Consider the following 22,987-nt stretch of genomic DNA (forward strand, 5'->3'; position numbering starts at 1 on the left):
TAAAGTACCCCAATACCCAACTTTGGGTCAAACACTAAAGTTCTAAGATAATTTTAGTAAAGGTTATTAACAAATAACGATTTTCACTTACATTGCAGTTTGCGAAGCAACAAATTAACTTTTTAACTTTCAAAAATCGGCATTTTAAAGGGTTTTCAATGTTCTAAAAAACTGAATTTTGTAATTTTATGTCAACTATTTAGCTTTTGAACGGAGTGCAAAAAATCGAAAAAATCGCGATTTTTGCACTAAATTGTTAATAATTAAAAAACGGACGCGAACTCTACGCAGGAAACAGGTAGGTTTTCTTCCTATAGGTCTACAATAACTAAAAAAGTAGTCAGCTACCTGGATCTTTGAGTGTCCCGAGAAAATCCTTATTACCCTGGACTAATATCACTAAACTGATTTTAGAGTATAATGGCTCAATACTCAACACGCCATTATCTCTTTGGTATTCTGATTTAAGTTTACCTTAACATGCTTTTCTTATTCTTGACTTCCCTCTCTAAGATATCAGCTGTTGTAAGATCTGAACTCCGGATTTGTTGGAGAGCACTAGCATTTTCCGAGAGCCACGGTTTATGGGACTTCGTTAACTTACAATGGCATTTTTCTGACTTGCATCTCTGACAAACCACCGATTTTAATTGATTGTTGGGGTCTTCCTCGTCGTCTACTATAGCTGTAAAACACAAATGTATAAAAAATAAGACAAATCTAATGATTAATTGGGAAATAAAGTTTCTTATACGTATTGAAATAAAAAGAAAAAGACTGTATGGTTTGTACACACTTCTAAAATATCGGTAAAAAAAACTGACAGTATGTAATTTTTTTTATATTATTTTAGAAGTACTTTCGGCAGGGCACATGTCATCTTCAGAGCTTCTTCTTATAGATCATAAATGCCTCATAAATTACTCATTGTCGGCATACGACATATTAAAATTATTAGATACAGGGATTAGTGATAAGCCTCTGATCTTAGAGTGAAAATCCTTTCAAATATTAAAAATTCATATCTGATGTGATTACAAATCAATATGGCTACCACATGGTACCAGGAACAGCTGTTACAATGAAATTTCATAAAAATTTAGAAATTATCTAATATCTAATTGATCCTTGTATCTAATAATTTTAATATGTTGTATGTCGACAATTAGTCGTCTATAATGCATTTATGACCTATAAGATAAAGCTCTGAAGATGGCGTGTGCCATGCCAAAAGTACCTACTTAGCTGATTTTAACAAAAAAATTTACACGCTCTCAGTTTTTTGAGAAAATAAACCTTTTGTCAGTTTGACCTATATCTTATAGGTCTGGATCCCGCGTATGAAAAAAAAAGTTAATTAATAGCAAGCTGAAAATTTGTTAATAGCTTAAGGGTGTCTAGTCGGATAAACTTTGATATATGAGAACACTGTAACAGGGGCAGTTTTAATTGTGGAACAGGTTAAAAATTTGGAACGGTCAGACCACAAAAACGGTACAATTATTATGTCCGACAGAACAGACTTAAACTCTCCGAACAGAGATTAAACTCTCATGCAAATATCAGACTGCTATTTATCACCTGTCATAATTCCTGTCATTTGACATATTCTACATGTTCCACTCATTAAAACACCCATTTGGTGATAAATAACAGTCTGATTTTTGCATGAGAGTTTAATCTCTGTTCGGAGAGTTTAAGTCTGTTCTGTCGGACAAAATACATTTGCCGTTTTCGTGGTCTGACCGTTCCAAATTTTTAACCTGTTCCACAATTAAAACTTCCCCTGTTCCAGTGTTCCCATATATCAAAGTTTGTCCGACTAGACACCCTTAAGCTATTAACAAATTTTCAGCTTGCTATTAATCAACTTTTTTTTCATACGCGGAATCCAGACCTATTATACATACTGTTCTCAAGACTTTTCCCATTTTTAATCGTTGTTTAATTTAGATAGATAGATTTAAAGAGGTGGCATTGTGCCCTATTCCACTGCGACCTTTTCAGATATATTGTGATCCTAGTCCTAGATAACATTCTCTAGCCTGACCCTTTTTAAAAAGTCTAATAGCTTCGAGACCGAACCTTTAATGTAACTATTTGCCATTAGATTTTCTTCTCCAAAAGCAAAGAACCGCACATTTGCCAGACTGTCACTTTGACATAGAATGTGCTCTGCTGTTTCTTCTTCCAGATAACAGAATTTATACATGTCATCATCTGACAATCCCATCAGCTTTAAGTGCCGATTCAGCTTACAGTGCTCTGTTAGAAGACCTACTATGACTTTGACTGTTTTCCTGTCTTTGCTTATTAGGTCTGCCGTAAATTTTGGCGAATGCTCTGTAAAGGCTGTATGACACTATGCATTTTCTTGTATCGTTTCTGATATCGTTTCTGATATGTCAAAAAAATGCATAGTGTCATACACAGATACAAGAAACGATATCAGAAACGATACAAGAATTTGTGTCAGACACAGATTCCTGTACAAGAACTGCGCCAATTTCTGCGCAAAGAGCAAAAACGTAAAACCTGCTGGTAAAACATCTAAATTTCATAATGGCGGCTGAAAATGGGATCATATGATTTATGTCTTGATGAATTTATTTGTGTTTTTGTAGGTATTATTTATAAATCTTTTATTGATACTTAATATGCCGTTTGGTATGGACTACTGTTCTACTAATAACCATATATTTAGCTCCTAATAGTAAAGTTCAAACTATAACTTTGGTAAGGTGACCAACTGTACTCATGTACTGAGTTTTGTACTCTTTTTTCGCAAACCGTACTCTTTTCAAATCCTGTACTCTGAAAGTACTCATTTGTATAATTTTATACTCACTGTGAACGGATAGAATGGATAGTGAACTTTAGAGCATTAAATTTAAATTGTTTCAAACGGACCCTTCTAAACAGTAAAATTGAATGGAAAGAATTTTCTTCAGCAGTCGAATTTGTAATGAAGGAAGTAAAAGATATTGTTATTAATGACCATTTTCTCTTTGAAGAAATTCGAAGAGTAAATTTATATTTAAATGAAGAAAAATTGAAGAAATGGAACAATGAGAAAATAGAGCTTAAAAAAAGATGCGCAGAAATCTTTCGGCATTTTAAAGTAGAACATATCCCACATGAAAATTTAAAAGTTTTAATAGAAATTTGCTTATGTTGTCCAGACCCTAATTAATGCTGCTGTTGAAAGGGTATTTTCACTAGGGAATGATTATTGGAGCAGTGGGAAGTCGCAACTTTCTGTAAAAACATTATCTGCCGTCTTAACAGTCAAATAAAATATGCAAAATAAAAGTTGTTCGGATGTGGCTACATTATTATAGGAACATCCTCATTTAGCAAAAAAATGCACTCCAAAGAAAAATATGTTTTTGAAAAAATATAAAGTTTTTATCCTTTTTTCTTCTTTTTTTTTGTTTCGCCTATGAAATACAGTAGACTCCCTCTATAACGCGAACTGAAATGGCGGCCTAATTACCTCGTTATAATTAAGAGGATCTCGTTATATCAGACAACAGTAATATTGAAATGTTTTGATATCTCTTACGTAGTTTATTAGGGGTCGATATTTTTTAGGGGCCCTAAAAACAGATAAAAAACATATCCTTCGGTTTCATTTTTCCTCGTTATAAAGGGTTATAGTTCAATAGGAATTTCTTCATGGGACACCTAATGTACGCGTTATAAGCGAAACCTCGTAATATCTGTGTTCGTTATAGAGAGAGTCCACTGTACTTGCAAAGTGTACTCTTTGTGAACAAAAAATAGTTGGTCACCTTAACTTTGGGTTTCATGTTACATAATTTTTTAATAGAGGAAAATACACTAGTTTCTAATTTGGATCAAACTGAAGATAATTCTAATGCAAATATTTTTGCACAAATATCAAAACATAAAAACACAAAAATAATCAACCTCAAACAGTCAACGTAAAAATTCTGGTTAACACTAAAATGTTAAATTTATAAGTTTTAAAAGTTTATAAATTTTATAAATTCCTAAATCAGCTGTAGACGCAGTACTACCATACCAATGTAACGTGACACAGGGTGACAAAAACAAAATTTCGGCCAATCATGTGCCGAATTTCATACAATTTTCGATACAAGAACTTGCATAGTGTCATACAGGACACAAATGTACGTACAAAAAACGATACAAGAAAATGCATATAACTTTTTAATATCAGAAACGATATTAGAAATGATACAAGAAAATGCATAGTGTCATACAGCCTTAATGAACTGTTTCGCCTGTCTTTGTCCTGGTGAAGTCCTCCACCATTCCATAGATTTGTGGGCTACCCACATTGTAGCCGTTCTTGTTACTGCCTTTGCAACGCCGCAGAAGGGTTCTGGTCCAACGAATTGCATTGATGAGCCTCGTTTGGCCATTTTATCTGCTTTTTCATTGCCTTTATGACCCTCGTGCTCCGGTACCCAAGCTACCGTAACCTTGCCTAGGAGACTAGGTCTCCTAGTTTATTTAGGGCACACACACAATCCCATACTAGCTTAGAATTGACCTCTACAGAATTGAGTGCCTTAAGCGCTGCCTGACTATCTGCGAAGATGGCAACTGAACAGAAAATTCTTTCCTGCCTTTCTATTTCTTACACGCAGTGATGGATTGCCGTTATTTCCATCTGGAAAACTGTGACATCCTTTGACAGACTTACCGGGAAATGTATTCCTTGATTTCCTTGATATCCTACTATACCGGCTCCCACACCTTCCAATGTTTTTGAGCTATCAGTGTACCTAGTAGCAGTGTTGTTTAATTTAATCCAGGACTTTCAAAAACTGTTGTGCAAAAAACATTGATGCTGTGATTGTCTCGAGCAAGAAAAGCAAGTAAAAATTTCAAATAGTTTTTATTATTTCTTACTCTAACTTCTAATTTTTCTTCCTTAAGTGAATGTTACAGCCATTTTGATCGACTCACGTTTATTTAACGTTAAATAAACACAGATTATTTAACGTTTAGATTTCTACTTCGAAAATTGTTCCCAAAATACGAAACATGAAACATTAATACATAAAACAAATTTTGGTTTTTGTTGCTTGGTAAAGAAATGTTCTAATAATAATTCAAGTTTACCTGACTCATTCATGTTGATAATTCAGACATTACATAATATGTTATACATTTTAAAGTAGAATGCTTTACAATTATATTGCCAATGTTTGTGAGTTGCATTCCTGGGACGACTTTATTGGAAGATAACACATATTCGATTACATGAAACCAACTTTAACTTAAGAATATCCGTCAGAAAAATCATAGCATGTGATTTGTCTTTAAAAATACCACATGCAATGGTGGCAGTAAAATTCTTCTGTTAGTGATCCTATAGTAAATCATAAGGAAAACAAGGAAAAAACCTAATGATATTATCCCGACATGGTAATTATTTGGTCTTACATTTAGTTTACTCTGAATATTAACACCAAACTTTGATTTTCTCTGCAATTGGTTTCAATAACATAATGAGAGTTGCTTCTTTGATTTTTCTCGCTTTCCAATCTGCTTTTCAGGACTATACTTGAATCTTTCCATTGAACTATATGTTCATTTACCCATGCGTGTTTACATATTTGAAATCTATCAAATTCTCTATTTTTAATATACTTATACTTAAGGTTTATGTTCACTTATCACTTATTATAACGTTTAATGGTCTTGATGTATTTGAACAAAGTATTTTATAACTACAATTCTTTGTTCTTTCTTGTTCATTGTTAGGTTTAGTTTTCGATAAAACAGATCTCAATGTATTTGTTTTCTTTCTTAAATCTGAATTTTGTTGAAATGTTGAATTTATTTCCTATCGTTATAAGATTTTTCGACAGATCCATTTTATGCGTGGTATTCTTATTTTCTATTTATTTCTTCTGAATTTTATAGGATCCCGTTCTAAGTTATTCTGTTCCATTCGGTCTATTCTTGAAAATTCCTTATTATAAACGACAAAGGATAATCATTTTTAATAAAACAGATGTTAACAAATGTTTTTCTTCTAAGAATGAATTTTCATTAGAATAAGTAATTTTGGATCTATCCTATAAAGATTTGATGATTTAATTTAGATACATATCTGTTAGTGTATGTTGGTTTTCTATATAGGTACCTAAATCTCATATCCAGTTTTCTTATTTGAGATTAAAACATCAAGGAAAGTTAGTGTATTCCTTTTTCAATGTTGATATTATTGTCTCTTCTTTATCAATGTTAAAAAAACTTGACACGTACCTATTATTTAATTGATTTACAGGATTATATCAGATATGTTAACTCCAAGAGTCTATTTGTCGGCATAATATAGTCATTAGCAATTTTAATTTTTTTGGTTGAATTTCATTTATCTACAATTTTGTTTCTTATTTTCATCTTATGACGATTTATTTAATTATCCTTATAAAATTTCGTACTAAAGATATCTCCTAAAGATAAACATTTATTATCTAATTACTCACCTAAATTAATTTTCTCCAAGGCAGCTGTTTCAGTTTTAAAGGTAGCCTGTGAAGGTTGATTAAGTAACAGTTTTGACAACGGTGGAGCCAAACCTAAGCCTATATTTCTCTCGTGATAGACTTCAGAGATTGTGGGTGTCAATTCCCTGTTGATATGCCTCAATTGAGTTGCCAAAATGGTGTCATGGATTGCTAAAAAAATTAAGAAACATATTTTATTAATATGGTTAAATTAAAAATATATAATATTATAATAAATAATACAGAGAACATTTTTTTGCAATAACATAAGTCAGAAAAAAATGAGCCTAGAACCATTCCACAGGTGTCAAATGAAAGAGCATGAGCTACATTTTCAACATGGTTTAAAAATATGAATAAAAAATGCATTTATTAGTAACAAATAATTATGCAAAAGTATCGTCAATTTTTATGTATAAACTTTTTGAATAACTTTTTCCAAAAAAATTAACTTTTTTACCCTGTTTTAAGTGCACAACTACCAAGTAATGTTATCTATATCATTATTGATAAAAAATTGTAATAAATATGTATAATTTCGTATATAACAAAATAAAAAGTTTATAAGGAAAGATGTACAATACTTTTGCATAATTATTTATTACTAATAAATGTATTTTTCTATTCACTTTTTTTAAACCAAAATGAAAATATAGCTCCTGCTCTTTCATTTGACACCTGTGGAATGGTTCTAACGTCATTTTCTTCTGACTTATGTTATTGCAAAAAAAATGCTCTCTGGGATAAACAATTTGAATAAAATTTAAACAATTGACTGAATCGCTTTGAAATTTTTATCACATATTAAGCACCAAAGAACCCTTATTTGACAAAAATTTCAAAGCTGTACACTAATTTTTACAACAGTTATTGCGAAAATAATTTTTTTTGCAATTCCGACCTTTTTTCGCAATTATATTAACAATAAATGAGTATATCAAACTTTGTAATACGTCATTTTAAAGCTTTTTTCCATAATCTCGAAGATATTTGTACTAAAAAAACCATAAGTTTCCCTGTTTTCCATTGATTTGAAAAAAAAAGTGAAAAATGCCATTTTTTGACACTTAATTGTTTATTAGGCCGCCAGATCCTACGCAGGAAATAGTTACAATTTGCTCTTATAGGTATTACCTGTCGAAAAAACGCTTCAGTACCCTGGCTGTTCAAGTGTCAGGGAAAAAACCTTATTACCCTGGACTATCCGTGCTACAACTGTTAGCTACCACAAATGAAAATTTTCGTACAGGAAATTTTTGGGCGTCTCATCGAAATGAAGCTATTCACGAAGATTCAGCTTGATAGTAATCATTTTTACATCGGGCACTTTTACTACAACTTTTGACCGTAGGACCAGAATAACGTACCAAAAAATTTGTAGGACAATGTGGGTGTTAAATTATATAAATATTAACTAATCAACAACAAAAAATCTGGTGGTTAGTAATCATTTTTCATGACCTCGTTAATGATACATGTTGGAAAGGGGGGACTCTTTGATAATACCTTGCATTTTGAAGGACAAAATATTTTTTCGATTAACGGAGATAATTATCTTGAGAATTAACATAAAACACCAAGTTAGTAAATTTTTGAGAATCGTCAAATCAACATATTTCACCCCTGCTACCCCTGTTAGCTACCACAAACAAAAATTGTGGTAAGTACAAAAGTTGGGCGTCTCGTCAAAATGAAGCTACTCACAAAAAATTAGCATGTCAGTAATAAATGGTGAAAATGAGCCTAAGATCCCGGACTATTAATATCTCACATCTGTAGGGATTTCGTGCAGATTAAATTTTTTCACTGCAAAAAACGCAACTTTTGCTTGCCCTAGTATCGTACCGAAAAAGAAAGAGTAAATCGCTGTACTTTCATTCAACAAGAAAGATGATGACGCTATAATAAATAAGACAGCAATTTAGAAAACGTTCTAAATTTACAATATATCTTTAGTTTATATTTAAAGGTAGTTAACTTACTTAAAGAAGAACTTCCAGACTTTCCCTCGTTTTTATTTACATCCTGGTCAGTCTCGTCTTTATCACCCTGTGGAACCTGAGTTACAGTAGTAGTTTCAGTTTCCGTCTCAGTGGGCGAAAAGTACAACAGTCTTTCATTAGCAGGAAGAGTTTCCTCACTCGGCAACGTAATGGGTTTCCTATTGGGGTTCTGAGGCGGATGTACCACCTGCGCAGGCGTCACTTCTGACCTCACACTTAACCTATCAAAAGCGCTGGGTAGATTTCTTGGTTTCTTGTAAGAAATCTTATTTTTTAGAGTGGTGGTAAAGAATTTAGCTTCCATTTTTTCCAACTCGCTGTCTGAGCTGTTCTCTAGCATCCCAATCGGAAGATTGTTATACATAGGAAGATCTGTCAATGGTTGTATACGTGGGGGAGGTATGGGCGGCACCTTTAAGAAATACATTACTTGCATACTTAATACATACTTAACGCAAAAAAGATGTAGATGCATGCAATATTTCACTGGTAATAGTTGTGATATATGGGTCACATGAAATTCCATTCTTGCTGTTAGTAAAAATGTGGATTGAAGCTATTACATTTAACAATAATTGTTTGTTCTTATTTCATTTGTATCAACGAAAAAGGTGTGTCGAATATTACCTGGTTTTGTGTTTGTCTTCTCAGTATTGTAGCGTGTCCATTATCCCAGTCTGTAGCTGAACTAGCTGAGCTGGAACTATCAGGTCGGAGGTTATCGTTTTTAGCTTCGTTCTGGGAATATAGATGACGTATCCTGGATTGGTGGGCCAAAGTTAAGGCCATGTTTTGACTCTCCGACTGAAACATATTGAATATTTACCCAATTCGGTAGAATATTAACAAACATGTTTTTTATATATTTTATGTAATTGCTAGAACATGGTAAATGTGAGTAACTGATGTTCACTTCTTTATTACTTTATGATGTTCTTTTTACTTCTCTATTAAGACATTTTTGCTCTACTTTTATCCAAAAATATTGAGGGTGAATTTTAATATTTTCCCTTGGTCTCGACATTCCAGTAGCTAGAAGATTCAAAATCGATGTTCAAATATTATCAAATTTACATAGTATGTTCCTTAAAATATTGTGTATTATTTTTTTCTGTGGCATTCCTGATGCCAAAATATCTATACCTACGGTTGGCATTATGTTCCACAATGCGTTTGCTGTACATCAGTATGTACATCTTAATTAATGAAGTTTCTATTCAACAACCAAATAATATTTCTTAAACTCATGTGTTAATCCGATACTTTCTTCTAGGATTTTCTATATTTTTCTTAAGGTGCCCATTCGTTCCGGATGTTGGCGATCAGCATGGCTGTCCTAACTTTGCTGGCTGCTATTCAGAATAATCCGGTTGTAGATGTATTCAACCACTTCCTCAGGTTCTGAAGACAAGATATTCTTCTTCTCCCTGGTACCCTCTTTCCAAATACATTTCCAAGATGGCCAACATGGCCAAGATATTCTAATTTGCGATCTTTGATTGTGTTAATAATCTCACATTCATTGTTCATTTTATGTAGGACCTCAACATTAATCACACGATCCATCCATTAAATTCTTAAAATGCGTGTGTAATCTTCAGAAAGTGTCCGGGCCTCTACTCCGTATGATAACGTAGAAAATACATACATAGAAAAAACATGCGTTGTTTTATTTCAGTAGAGGGGTCCCATTGCTTGTTTATGTTGGTACCAAGGTATACGTAGCTGTCTACTTTATCAATTGGTTGTTGGTTAACCAAAATCCGCGTGTCTAATATTTCGCGCTTACTGACTACCATGTACTTTGTTCTTTTATATAATATCAAGTCTATGTTCTCTATTTGTATCTAATATGCGAGACATTATTCTTTGTAAACTATCTAAGCTATCTGCAAAAACTACTGCGTCGTCGGCATATCTAATACTGTTTAGACGCACTTCGTTGACTAATACGCCTTCCTGTAGTTATCTCAGTATCAGTGCTTGCTCGAAGATATATTCAGAGTACATAGTAAATAACACCTGGCACAGAATGCATCCTTGTCTCACTCCTCTATCTATGAAGACTGCCTCCGTCACTGGTCAGTCACTTTAATGTTGGTAGTTTGGTTGTAATATAAATTATATTATATGATTCTCAATTAATCCCGCTTCTTACAAGATGGTTATATATGCTTATCATGTTTTACTCTATCAGATGCCCTTTCGTAGTCGATAAAACAAATTTATACGTCACAGTTGATCCCTGCATCTCTACATAAGCCCTCGGATAGCGAATAGAGCCTCTCGGGTGTCTAAGTTATCGCGGAATCCAAATTATTTCCACGGTACTTGTTCTTCACATTTTTTTATATATTTTGCCGTTTCACTTTTAAAATCGTTTAAGTAAGTGGCTCATTAGGCTAATTGTTCTGAGGTCTTCGCATGTTTCTGCATTTAATTTTTTGGGTATAGTTACGAACGTCGATTTTAACCAGCTTTGGAGGATTTTCCAGTTACATATATTTTGTTAAATATTGTTGTTCTCCATTTTATTCCCTGTTCATACATACGTTTTAGGAATTCTGTACAAAACTTGTCAAGCCCTGACTTCTTCCATAGTAAACGAGAGTCATGTTTGGCATTCCGTATTTTCAACGGTACTCTGATTTTCATCTGCAAAAGTTACTTCCACCTATCTTTTTCAAGTGTCTAGTTTTTTTTATAAACTTAATAGCTATTTGCCTTGGTTATATGCCCAACACCCAACTCTTCTGCGCTCGTATAAGGCTGCAGCTTCTTTAACCATACCAGTGTTATATCGAAAGTGGCACTTAGATCATAATATGCGTCTATATACACGTTATACTATACCTGCAAAACTACTGGTGGACTGGGGGTAAACGCAGCATCGGATTCCCCACCACCAGGACGAGCGAGAGCCATATTTTTTCGAACTTTATTATCTAATGTTGACTTTAAATCTCCAGGATTCGCTGTTCTTCCATCCGGTTCTCCTCTTCGTCTCACGTAAGATGTAAATGCGCCTCCCAATCGTCTGCTAAAGAAAAAAGAAGGTTTGATAGAGAAGACAATAAAAAAGAAGATAAAGGGAAAAAAGAAACAGTTATACTATGGTATAACTAGACCCAAACCCAGACATCCAAAGTGAAAGTTATCCTCCAACACCAAATTGTTCTATATGGTCCACATAATATTCAGAAAAAAGTCACATCATTTTGAGCGTCGGGTTTGGGGGGGAGAGGGGAGAGAAATCGGTAAATTCGTACTTTTTTTACGTTTTTCGTAAATATTTCTAAAACTATACGATTCACCATAAACAACCTTCTATACAAAAATGTTCTACATTAAATTTGAAATAAAAATGGGTCCTATGCATAATCCTTCTAAAATGAACGGTTGCAAAGTTACAGAGGTAGTATAGTATAATTGGTCCAAAAAAAGGCCTAACCTAAACATCCAAAGTAAAAGTTTTCCTCCAACACCAAATTGTTCTATATGGTCCACATATTGTTCAGTAAAAAGTTACACCATTTTGAGCGTCCGGTTTGGGGGGAGATGGGGGAGAAGTCGGTAAATTAGTAGTTTTACGTTTTTCGTCAATATTTCTAAAACTATGCTCTAGCGTAAACATTTTTCTATACAAAAATGTTCTACATAAAATTTAAAACAAAAAAGGTTTATACATAATTGTTATAAAATCAACGGTTCCAGAGTTACGGAGGGTGAAAAGTGGAGGTTTTCGGTACTTTTTATATTTTTTGGGCAATTTCCTACTGATTTTCTGTAACAGGATTGGGTTTTATAAATCAAATTTGCTATTTCAGTGGCCGATGGTATGTTAGTGATAAGCCCTTGAAGAATAATCAACCTCACTACCCAAAATCATCATCAATTGCCCAAAAAATATAAAAAGTATCGAAAACCTCCACTTTTCACCCTCCGCAACTCTGGAACCGTTGATTTTATAACAATTATGTATCGGACCTTTTTTGCTTTAAATTTTATTTAGAACATTTTTGTATAGAATATTGTTTACGCTAAAGCATAGTTTTAGAAATATTGACGAAAAACGTAAAAAAACTACTAATTTACCGACTTCTCCCCCATCTCCCCCCAAACCGGACGCTCAAAATGGTGTAACTTTTTACTGAACTATATGTGGATCATATAGAATAATGTGATGTTGGAGGAAAACTTTTATTTTTGATGTCTGGGTTACGCCTTTTTTTGGACCAATTATACTATACTACCTCTGTAACTTTGTATAATGTAGAACATTTTTGTATTGGGACCGTGCAAGTTCGGTAAAGCGACAACTATTTCTACGCTCTGCAACTTTATTCGCACGTTTAATTATATTCGCCAATTATATTAGTCCTGGTTACTGGATAATTGTCAAGACCATAGTCCAAAAAAATAATAAGAAGAAAAAATAAGATTCAGGTTATGTTATTAAAACGTAAACAATTGTATGTAGTAAATAAAATTAGTTATTAAAATGCAGTACTGCAAGCAAAATACAATTAATTAAATTTACCTTTATATAATAATTGCATATCATATCAATATTGTGGAGCAACATATAATTTTTATTCTTCAATGACATAAGATATGAAATTTACGTCAATTTGACAATTTCAATTGACAATATGAATTATTTAAGAAAGTTGCAATATTTCTCCGCTATTCGAGCACGAACGTTTCTCAATTCCCTTCCAAGTACTTGCACACCGCGAATAGAAGGTTGTTCATGCTAAACCGCATAGGTTTAGAAATATTGACGAAAAACGCAAAAAACTACGAATTTACAGATTTCTCCCTCCTCTCCCCCTCTCCCCCCCCCCCCCCCCAAACCCGACGCTCAAAATGGTCAAATGGTGCGACTTTTTTCTGAACATTATGTGGACCATATAGAACAATTTGGTGTTGGAGGAGAACTTTCACTTTGGATGTCTGGGTTATGCCATCTTTTGGATCAATCTTATCATACTATTAAGTAATTTTTACTAAATATTCGTTTGTTTACAATCAGATATCAACATAATATGGCGGTGTGATGTGTAGCAACAATATAAAATATATTAACTTACCTTGGAAGAACTGTTCGAGAAAACGGTGGTGGTACTCGAGGTAACGATTTAACAGTTGGAGTAGATGAAGTACAAACGTCCAACTCATTATCGGAATGAGAAAAATCGTTATCTATTGATGCCAGCGATTCAAGGCTACTAGACGAATCTATTGTCAGGCTTTTTGGAGCTTCTTGTGTATCTGAAACATTGTAACATACAAATTACAAAACAAGTTTTATACAACTTGTGGATTTGCGCAACTTTAATATTTAGTTTTAATTCTAAGCTTAAACCATACAATGAAACAAAACAACTTACCAAATAGAGCTAGAAGTGCTTGCATAGTAAACTGTATATTTCGTCTATTTGCCTGTTTTCCTGTTCTTAATGTGACTTTGTCTTGACCAACATCTATTAAATCGAAGCCTAGAGAAGCGAATAACTCGTGACAACCTGGAACTCTCCATAACCTACAAAATAATAGAAAGAATAAAAAATATATAATTTCCAATATAGATACACTAAGGTGACATAGTTCAGTGGCTTGGTGCTGGCTTTCCAAACCAGACAAGCCGAGTTCATTCCCGGTACAGACCCCAAAAATTTTTCAATTTCTAATTTAACTGAGCTGCCACCGTGCTTCGAAGGGACGTGAAGCTAGGCTACGTAAGTAGTCGGTAACACTAAACGTTTTCTTGTAAAAAATATGTAGTGCTTGTACCTATGTATAATATGATTGATTTTTTATATTAATAAATGATAGTAGTGAGATCTACAGATACATTGCTGAACCAGCCGACAAATGTAAATGATTCATTTTAAATATTTTTCAAATACACTTCTAATTTGTTACAATAGCATTAATAATAACAATGCGTAAATTGGATTATAAAATCAACTGCCTATTTCATAAGATCTGCCATCAGTGTAATGCAAAAGAACTACAGATAATCTAAATATGCTAAATACTCTCTATTCGGTAGGGATACACCGGTCACGGATTAATAAAGAAACAAACGAATCGGCAGGTCGATTGTAATATTTTAGGTATACCAGTAACATAAGCGTAGATCTCGGGTGCGTAGAGGGCCAATATCTATTTAATTATTGAATTTTTAGTAATTTTTTGATTAAAATTTAATAAACAGGATAATTTAAGGAAAAATAATAAGATAAATAATAAAATACAATGCACCCTTGTTAGAAATACCTTTCTTAGCAAAAACTTAATACTAACTTAGGAGTAAGATTATGCAAAACACCTGACTAGAACATTTTCCCGAGCAGATGCGAAGAGACTTCCTTGACTAAAAGAACAATTAGGATTTACCCGCAAGTAATATTTTAAATACGAAAAAATATATAGATTAGTGCCGATTCGATATGCGGTCTACCATCCAATATGCGGTCTACCGCAGAGTAACTAATTCGTTATGTGGTCTATCACAGAGTAGTTATTTCGATATGCGGCCACCACTAAATAATGTTAATGCATTCAGTAAATTTTGCAACTACTCGTATATACAGTATGGTGCAAATGAAAGGAGTAAATTCTTTATTTCGTAAACCGATGACATTAGGGAAAATCCCGAAACAGGTCGATTTTTGTTTTTAAATTATGATATTTTGAATGAAGTAAAAGACAGACGTACTCTCAATCATTTATTGTAACTTCCGACGACCGGTTTCGCTCTCTAAAGTATGCAGAGCATCTTCAGGTCAACGGTTACAAGTAACTAAATGATTCGGTTACAAGGAGGTACTACCTCAGTATTCATTAACATGATATATCTGCTTAAGTTATGCTAACGGGATATGGTGGAATAGACGGAGAATGTTGCAAAGGTAAACAAGTTTATGGAATTTGGGAATTTTTGAGGGTGAAGAGATAGTTGGTGAAAGACAACCAACAAATCTGTACCGGTTTTAAAGATTTTTATTTCTATTTATTAAAAGATTTTTGTTTTTATTTATATTTATTAAAGACTTCTATTTATTAGTGTATGTGTTAGTGTAAGACTAACAACGTTTGGATCAAAACGGGTCGATATCTAATATGTATGTTAGATGTGGACGTGCAGCTGTAACCTAAATTGTTAAAGTCAATACTCCTTGATGTTTTAATGAGAGGAGTAGTGGTCGTAAAAAGAATGAAAAATCGGAAAGCTTAAAAATTGTAGCTAAAAGGGTATATTAGCAGTCATATAATAATAACAGTAATAAATGTGAATTGATAGACGACAATGTAGGTACATGAAATTGAGATATAAATTAAAGGGTGAGAATTAGAGTAGAAAAGAAAAGAAAGGAAGAGATTAAAATTCAGTTGAAAGTAATTGATTGTAAATTGAGACTATGTATTATTGATATAAGCAGTGAAGAAACATTAATAAACTATTGAAACAGATAAAAGAAAGGAATAGTAATAAAATATATTTTGGGGGTATACCTACATTGTGTTTTAAAATCTGTCAATAAACCCATTCAACATATGATATTTTGGCATATATATCATACTAGTGTCGTCATCCATCAGGGGGTGATTACGTAATCGATGATTTTTTTAAATGAGAATAGGGGTCGAGTGCTAGCTCATTTGAAAGGTCATTAATTTCACTATTTAGGCATATAAACATTTACACAATTATTTGTACAGGGCGTGCAAAAAAATTTTTAATGAAATTATTTGACAAAAAAGAAGAATGTATGTAGTTTATTTAATTCAAAATACATTTTACTGTTGCCCAGAAACAGAAAAAATGTTTATTTCAAAAATAAACATTGCTTTTCGATTAAATTCAATGTTCAAGCCAGCTCCCGCCAGCCACCTGTTTCTTAGGAAGTTTGAACATTTAATTTAAGCGAAAAACAATGTTTATTTGTGATATAAACATTTTTTTACTGATTTCTAACAGCAATAAAATGTATTTTAAATTAAATAAATTATATAGATTCTTCTTTTTTTGTCAAATAATTTAAATTAAAAAAATTTTTTGGGCGCCCTGTATAAACAATTATGTAAATGTTTATATTAATAAATAGAGAATTGAATGATCCAAATGAGCTAGCACACGACCCCTATTCTCATTTAAAAAAATCATCGATTACTTCATCACGCCCATATGGATGACGTTATTAGTATGACATTTATGGCAAAATATCATAATTTAAAAATAAAAATCGACCTGTTTCAGGATTTTTCCTTAAAGTCGCCGGTTTACGAAATAACGAATTTATTCCTTTCATTTGCACCATACTGTATAGTATCAAAATAAAGCTCATTTTTTGACCTAGGTATTTTAATTACGGTACTGTCTTGGCATTTTAATTATTCAAGTGAAAGTACTTAATTACCCAAATAGGTGCAAAACCAAATTAGAGAAAGTATGACAAACTAATGCAATTTTAATAGGTAATTTAACTAAATGGGTCGACAAACAAATCAGGAATGCTATAAGAAACTATAAGGACATTTGTTATCTTCCAGTTGAATTTATTCTGTCGAATTGGTAACGCCTTATATTGTTAATTTTGTGAGAATCTGTTCGTGCTGTTTAACCGAAAATGCCAAGACGTGTTTTAGATGTAGATACTCTAATTTGTAACCTACATAAGTACTTTATTGCGGAAAAAAACAATGGTGGTCCTTTAAAATCGGTAACGTCTGTACAACAACGCGTGTGCGATGCTTTAGAAATTAGCGAATCAAAATTAAGATCTACAATTAAAAACGAGAATAGTGAAGTGCCGGAAAACGATCACCACCATACTCGCCTGTTATTAAAAACGAACAATATGTTAGAAGGACGAAAATTTCAAATTCGTAATATCATATATCAAATGCGTGCAAATAAGGAACATGTGACTTTAGGTACAATTTTACTTAAGTTAAAAGAGAGGAAATTTGGTGACATCGGCAGAACAAGTTTATGGCAAGTCCTACATAACATAGGATTCAAATTTAAAAAAGAGGATAACAGAAAAGCGCTTTGTGAAAGAAGTTCTGTTGTACACAAGAGAATTGAGTTTCTGAGAAAATAAATATAACATATTTAAAGAAGAAGGGTCAACTTTTGTATATTTAGACGAAACATGGATATTTTCTAAGGGTGCTACCAAGAGAATATGGCAAGATGACAACATAAAATCGATCAAGCATGCTAGTGGAGAAGGGAAGCGACATATAATTCTGCACGCGGGAGGGAAGACAGGCTTTATAGAAGGTGCTGATTTAATATTTTCGTCTACATCAAAAAACAGTGACTATCGTGACAATATGAACACGGAAATGTTTGTGAAATGGTTGCGTGAAAAACTTCTTCCCGGATTAAGTGAGCCCAGCGTAATTATTTTAGACAATGCGCCTTATCATTCAGAAATACTAAACAAAAGTCCAACAAATTCGTGGAATGTAGATAAGATTAAAGAATGGCTAACAAATGAACGCATATCTATTCCACAGCATATATTAAAGTCTGAGTTGTTACGTTTGGCAAAAGAACATGCAAAACCAAAAATCTTTGTGGTGGATCAGGTTACTGAAAGTTACGGGCATTAAGTTTTACGTCTTCCACCATACCACTGCCAGTTTAATCCCATCGAATATATATGGGGAATAGAAAAATAATATTACGACAACCATATTGGGCCTAATGGGTATACAGACGAAGCGGTTTGGGAAACTTGGCGAGAAGCACTTTCAATTGCAACTCCAGAAGTATGGCGGAACTGTATATACAAGTGCGAAAAATTAATTGAGGATTGGTGGATTCGTGAAAATAAAATTAACGAAATAAGCCCAATCATAATAACAATTAACGGTGACGACAGCGATGATGATGACAGCGATGGCGATGATAGTGTGAACAATAACGACTAAATCATTTTAGTAAAAAAAATTGGTACGTATATTGACTTAATAATATTTAGCATTTTACTTAAATATTTGATGTTTACATAATGCCCTGCTGTAGGATTTCCGGATCCTTTTCAAGGCGTGATTTGTTTGAAATCGAAACTATTTGTAGATATTGTAGGTACATACGTAATATTATAATATTGTTTTTAATAATTTTTATTTACGGGAAAAATACCCCATTATACATATAAACTATAAAATATACATGACTAACATAGAAAACATGCGATCTGATAAAAGAATAAAACAAGCTCAAATTAGTTTACAATGTCATATAAACGCTTTTTACACGCGTCAATTGACCTTAATTTAAAAACATCCAACGTCAATATATCACTTAAATTGATTGTGACTTTATAGAAAACCATTTTAGAGATTAAATTAAAACATCAACAATACAGCAACGTTTAGCCTTCTACCTTTTATAAGTTATAATTTGTTTTATTTTTATTATATTGATATTCATGCAACAATTAATATTAGGTATATTGATTTTTGGCTACGGATAATGAACTGTTATAAAGAATCACGAAATTATGTCGTTTAGGCTTCTGAGGCTATACAAACACCTAAAATTTAAAATTATTTGATTTATATAAGAACCTCCTCAAATAAAAAATTACTGCGCCCATGTGTAAATAGTTAAACTACAGCGGACCAGTAAATTCGTTCATTTCTTTCTTAATCCATGACCGGTGTAAGTCTACCGAATAGACTTTACCTAGTATACACTTTTTTACTAGCTTTTTACCTAGGCTGACAGCCTAGTATACACTTTTTTATTTCTGTATGGTATAGTGTAAGTTAATAGTATATTAAGTATGGAGAACGGTAAGGGTTTTATACCGATCGAAGACAATTGTTTGGAGGAGGAGCGGGGCGACGATTCCAATTATTAGGGAGTTTTTGTTGCTACGTAACGTACGCATCTCCGTATACGTAAAGCAACTAACGTGTCGTAGAGGATGAATGTTAAAATAGGTAGTTTTTGTAACTGCCTTAACGTAACGTAAAGCAAATCGTAAAATCATTTTTAAATTCCGTTGACATTTAAAAAAATAAAACAATGTTCACACAATATACAATTAATATACAAATGTAAAAAAAGATAAATGAATGATGAAATTGTATGGTTTTAATTGCTTCTATTTAAATATAAAAATATTATTTTTCCTTAGGTTAAAATTGTTTTATTTTCGTTTATACCTACTTTTTAGTTGTAAATTATTGTATACCTACATCAGAATTCCAGTAGGTATAATGTAAATAGTGTGGTAATATTTATTTGAAAATTTTACTGAAACTAGGTCATTTGTTTATCTAGTTATTAATTGTGGTGATCACTGTATTTCTTAAATTAATACAAGATTTGTTTGTTTTGCTTTATTAATAGACAACTTAAAAACAATAAAATTTTAGATCTATTATGAAGCTTCAATTTCCAATTACAAACACAGAATAATTTTACTCAAATAGACCAAACCAATAAACAATATAACCTTAACATGTTTATAAACAGGTAGTACGCTGATGAAATGTTCATTTGGTAGGTAATCGGGCAAGATCCTCGTGTGCATTCGGTGACTTTCGGCTCGATAGGGATGCGTATGAACCTAACGTACCAGCCCGTAACCTTAGGTAATACGTATCGCGATACGGGAGTTCAACCATTAATGCGCAAGCGTATATGTCAAAAAGATGCGTTACGTTTACGTATTTGTGTGCACAAAAACTCCCTATTGTCTGAGATCGGTTACCCTTAACGTTCGACATGCTTATAACGTTTTTTGCACGATTGATACCATTATAAATTATAAAATTAAACATTTCGTCATATTGACTAAGTTTCATTCATTTTATCAAGATAGATACTTTGGTTGTTAGGTAGTAACTAGGGTGCGTAACAACAATGGAGAATTGAGTTTTTATTTAGTTGTCAATAATTTTAAGTACAATTTTGATTATTATAAATTAAAATATGTAGTCCGTTCTTTAACGGTAAAATATTGCAAAACCTCTAAATTTTAAAGAACCGCTTGGATTGGCATGAAATTTGGCATACACATAGCTAACAAGTCAAAGAAAAAAAGTGATATTGTGCCGATATGTGCTTTTGCCCTGGGGGTGGTTTTCACCCCCTTTTGGGGGTGAGAAAATATTCGTCCAAAAAAAGTCAGGAAATGGATAAACTGGCTAATTTTAAGTAACTTTTGTTCTATAGAGTTTTTTCACTAAGTCAATACTTTTCGAGTTATTTGGCAGTGAATATGTTCATTTTTTCAACAAAATAACCACGCTTTTAGACGGTTTTTCGCAAATAACTCAAATAGTAAGAATTTTGCCGAAAAAATATTCTTAGCAAAAATATAGCCTGTAAAAATTTTTAAAAAATGGTGTATATATCACGTCTCTACACCTAGTAGAAGCAGAGTTATTGCTAATGAAAAATAGGTTCATATTCGTCAAATTCCAAATGGAATACTTTAACGTGAAATAACCAAAAATGAAGCACATTTCGGGGAAAACTCATAACAACTTATTTAAAGTGTTTAAAAAAAGCTTCATTTTTGTTTTATAAAAAAAATTTCTAGCATCAAAATTAAACAAGTTACGCTCAAAATAAAGTTAGTCCCTTTTGGTTTTGGTAAAAAAATCGAGAAAATCACCCCCTAATTAGTATCTTAAATGAACTTAATCGTTACGACTTCACAAGTTTCTTGACTCGTGTATATATTGTTTACATGATCTGCAAGTTTCATCGGTTGAAAGTCCTTATTATTGAAAGGGCTGTAGATAAAAGAGGTTGAACGAGTCACTGATCACGAATGTATGCAAATTTAGAAACACCAAATCTTAATCAATTTTTGTCTAACAGAAAAACAAAAAATACATGATATTCAGAAAAGAAAATCTGACTTTTTTTGTTTTTCGAGATTTTTGGTATCTCTAATAATTTTTAAGTTATTTTGAAAAAAAGCATATTTTTCAAAATTTAAATTTTTTAAAATTTTACTTTGAAACCAAATTTTTTCAAAAATAAGCACTTTGAATCGATGAAACTTACAGATCATATAAACACAACATAAGTAAAATAATTTGTGGAGCGGTAACGATTAATTTCATTTAAGTTGCTAATTAGGGGGTGGTTTTCCCGATTTTTTTTTTGCAAAAACAAAAGGGACCAACTTTATTTTGAGTGTAACTTGCTTAAATTTAATGCTAGAAACTTTTTGTAAAAACAGGAATAAAGCTTTTTTTAAACACTTTAAAAAAGTTATAATGGGTTTTCCCCAAAAATTGCTTAATTTTTTGGATATTTCACGTCGAAATATTCTATTTGAAATTTGGTGAATATGAATCTATTTTTCATTGGCTATAACTCTGGTTCTACGAGATCCAGAGACCTAACGTGTACACCATTTTTTTTACTTTTTTATAGGCTATATTTTTGTTAGGAACGTTTTTTTCGACAAAATACTTACTTTTTGAGTTATTTGCAAAAAACCGTCTAAAAATGTGGTTATTTTGTTGAAAAATTAACATATTTGCTCGCAAATAACTCGAAACGTGTTGACTTGGCGAAAAAGCTCTATAGAATAAAAGTTACTTAAAATTAGTCAGTTTACCCATTTCCGGACTTATATTTGGACATATATTTTTTCACCCCCAGCAGGGGGTGAAAGTCACCCCCAGGGCAAAAGCACACATCGGCACAATATCACTTTTTTTCTTTGACATGTAAGCTATACTTATGCCAAATTTCATGTCAATCCAAGCGGTTCTTTAAAATTTAGAGCAAAAACCGTGAATGAATGGACTAATGAGCGAAAGTGAATTTGAAGAAATTGAACGGGCTTGGAAAGAAGGGTGTTCCGCAATTATTCCCGAAAAATCCAAAATCCGTTATCAAAATACCTACCAAAGTTTTAAAAAATGGTGCGAAGGCAAGAATTTAAGAATCGAAGAAAAGACTCTATTGGCATATTTCGTTCAAAGACATATGCAGTTGAAAGCTCCTGGAAGCCTCTGGGCGGAATATTCAATGATTAAATCCACCGTTTTTCTTTATGATGGCATTGATATTTCCAAGTTTTCAACTTTGATCGCGTATTTGAAGAGAAAAAATGTTGGATACTACTACTGTATGCGATTCTGAAGGAGTTTCTGTTAGAAGTGAAACCACAGCCCAAACAAGTGGGATTTCATTAAATAATTTAACAAATTGTACCATAAGTTTCAATATTAATAAATAATTCGTTAGTTTTCTTTATTCTTTCAAAAAATAAATTAAAATTAAGAGATTTTTTAACTCGACGGTAAGTGAATTACTTACCGTCGAGTTGGAGTACTTACCGTCGAGTTGGATTACTTACCGTCGAGTTGCTAGTGAATGTCACCTACTGACGTAAAATCTGTCACGGTAAACAGTCAAAAATGATCAATCGTACAAAAAAATATATTACAACGCTTTAGGAG

At 32.5% G+C, this 22,987-nt stretch overlaps 1 protein-coding gene across 3 annotated transcripts in view; it reads right to left on the reverse strand.

Annotated features, from left to right (window-relative positions):
• The window catches only part of LOC114342903 (tetratricopeptide repeat protein 28), a 137,846-nt gene that overhangs the window by 15,564 nt on the left and 99,295 nt on the right, over positions 1-22,987 (reverse strand). The window contains exons 29-35 of one of the 3 annotated variants that reach the window (XM_050647164.1): positions 13,912-14,063; positions 13,612-13,792; positions 11,372-11,555; positions 9,146-9,322; positions 8,498-8,930; positions 6,495-6,686; positions 475-685 (exon numbers count right to left, since the gene is read on the reverse strand). In XM_050647164.1, coding sequence (XP_050503121.1) covers positions 475-685; positions 6,495-6,686; positions 8,498-8,930; positions 9,146-9,322; positions 11,372-11,555; positions 13,612-13,792; positions 13,912-14,063 — 1,530 coding nt within the window. Of the gene's footprint in view, positions 1-474; positions 686-6,494; positions 6,687-8,497; positions 8,931-9,145; positions 9,323-11,371; positions 11,559-13,611; positions 13,793-13,911; positions 14,064-22,987 lie in introns of all 3 variants that reach the window. The other 2 variants (XM_050647163.1, XM_050647165.1) reach the window with 2 other exon arrangements.

Source organism: Diabrotica virgifera, chromosome 3, assembly GCF_917563875.1.
Source record: "Diabrotica virgifera virgifera chromosome 3, PGI_DIABVI_V3a".
In the NCBI taxonomy this organism is placed as follows: domain Eukaryota; kingdom Metazoa; phylum Arthropoda; class Insecta; order Coleoptera; family Chrysomelidae; genus Diabrotica; species Diabrotica virgifera.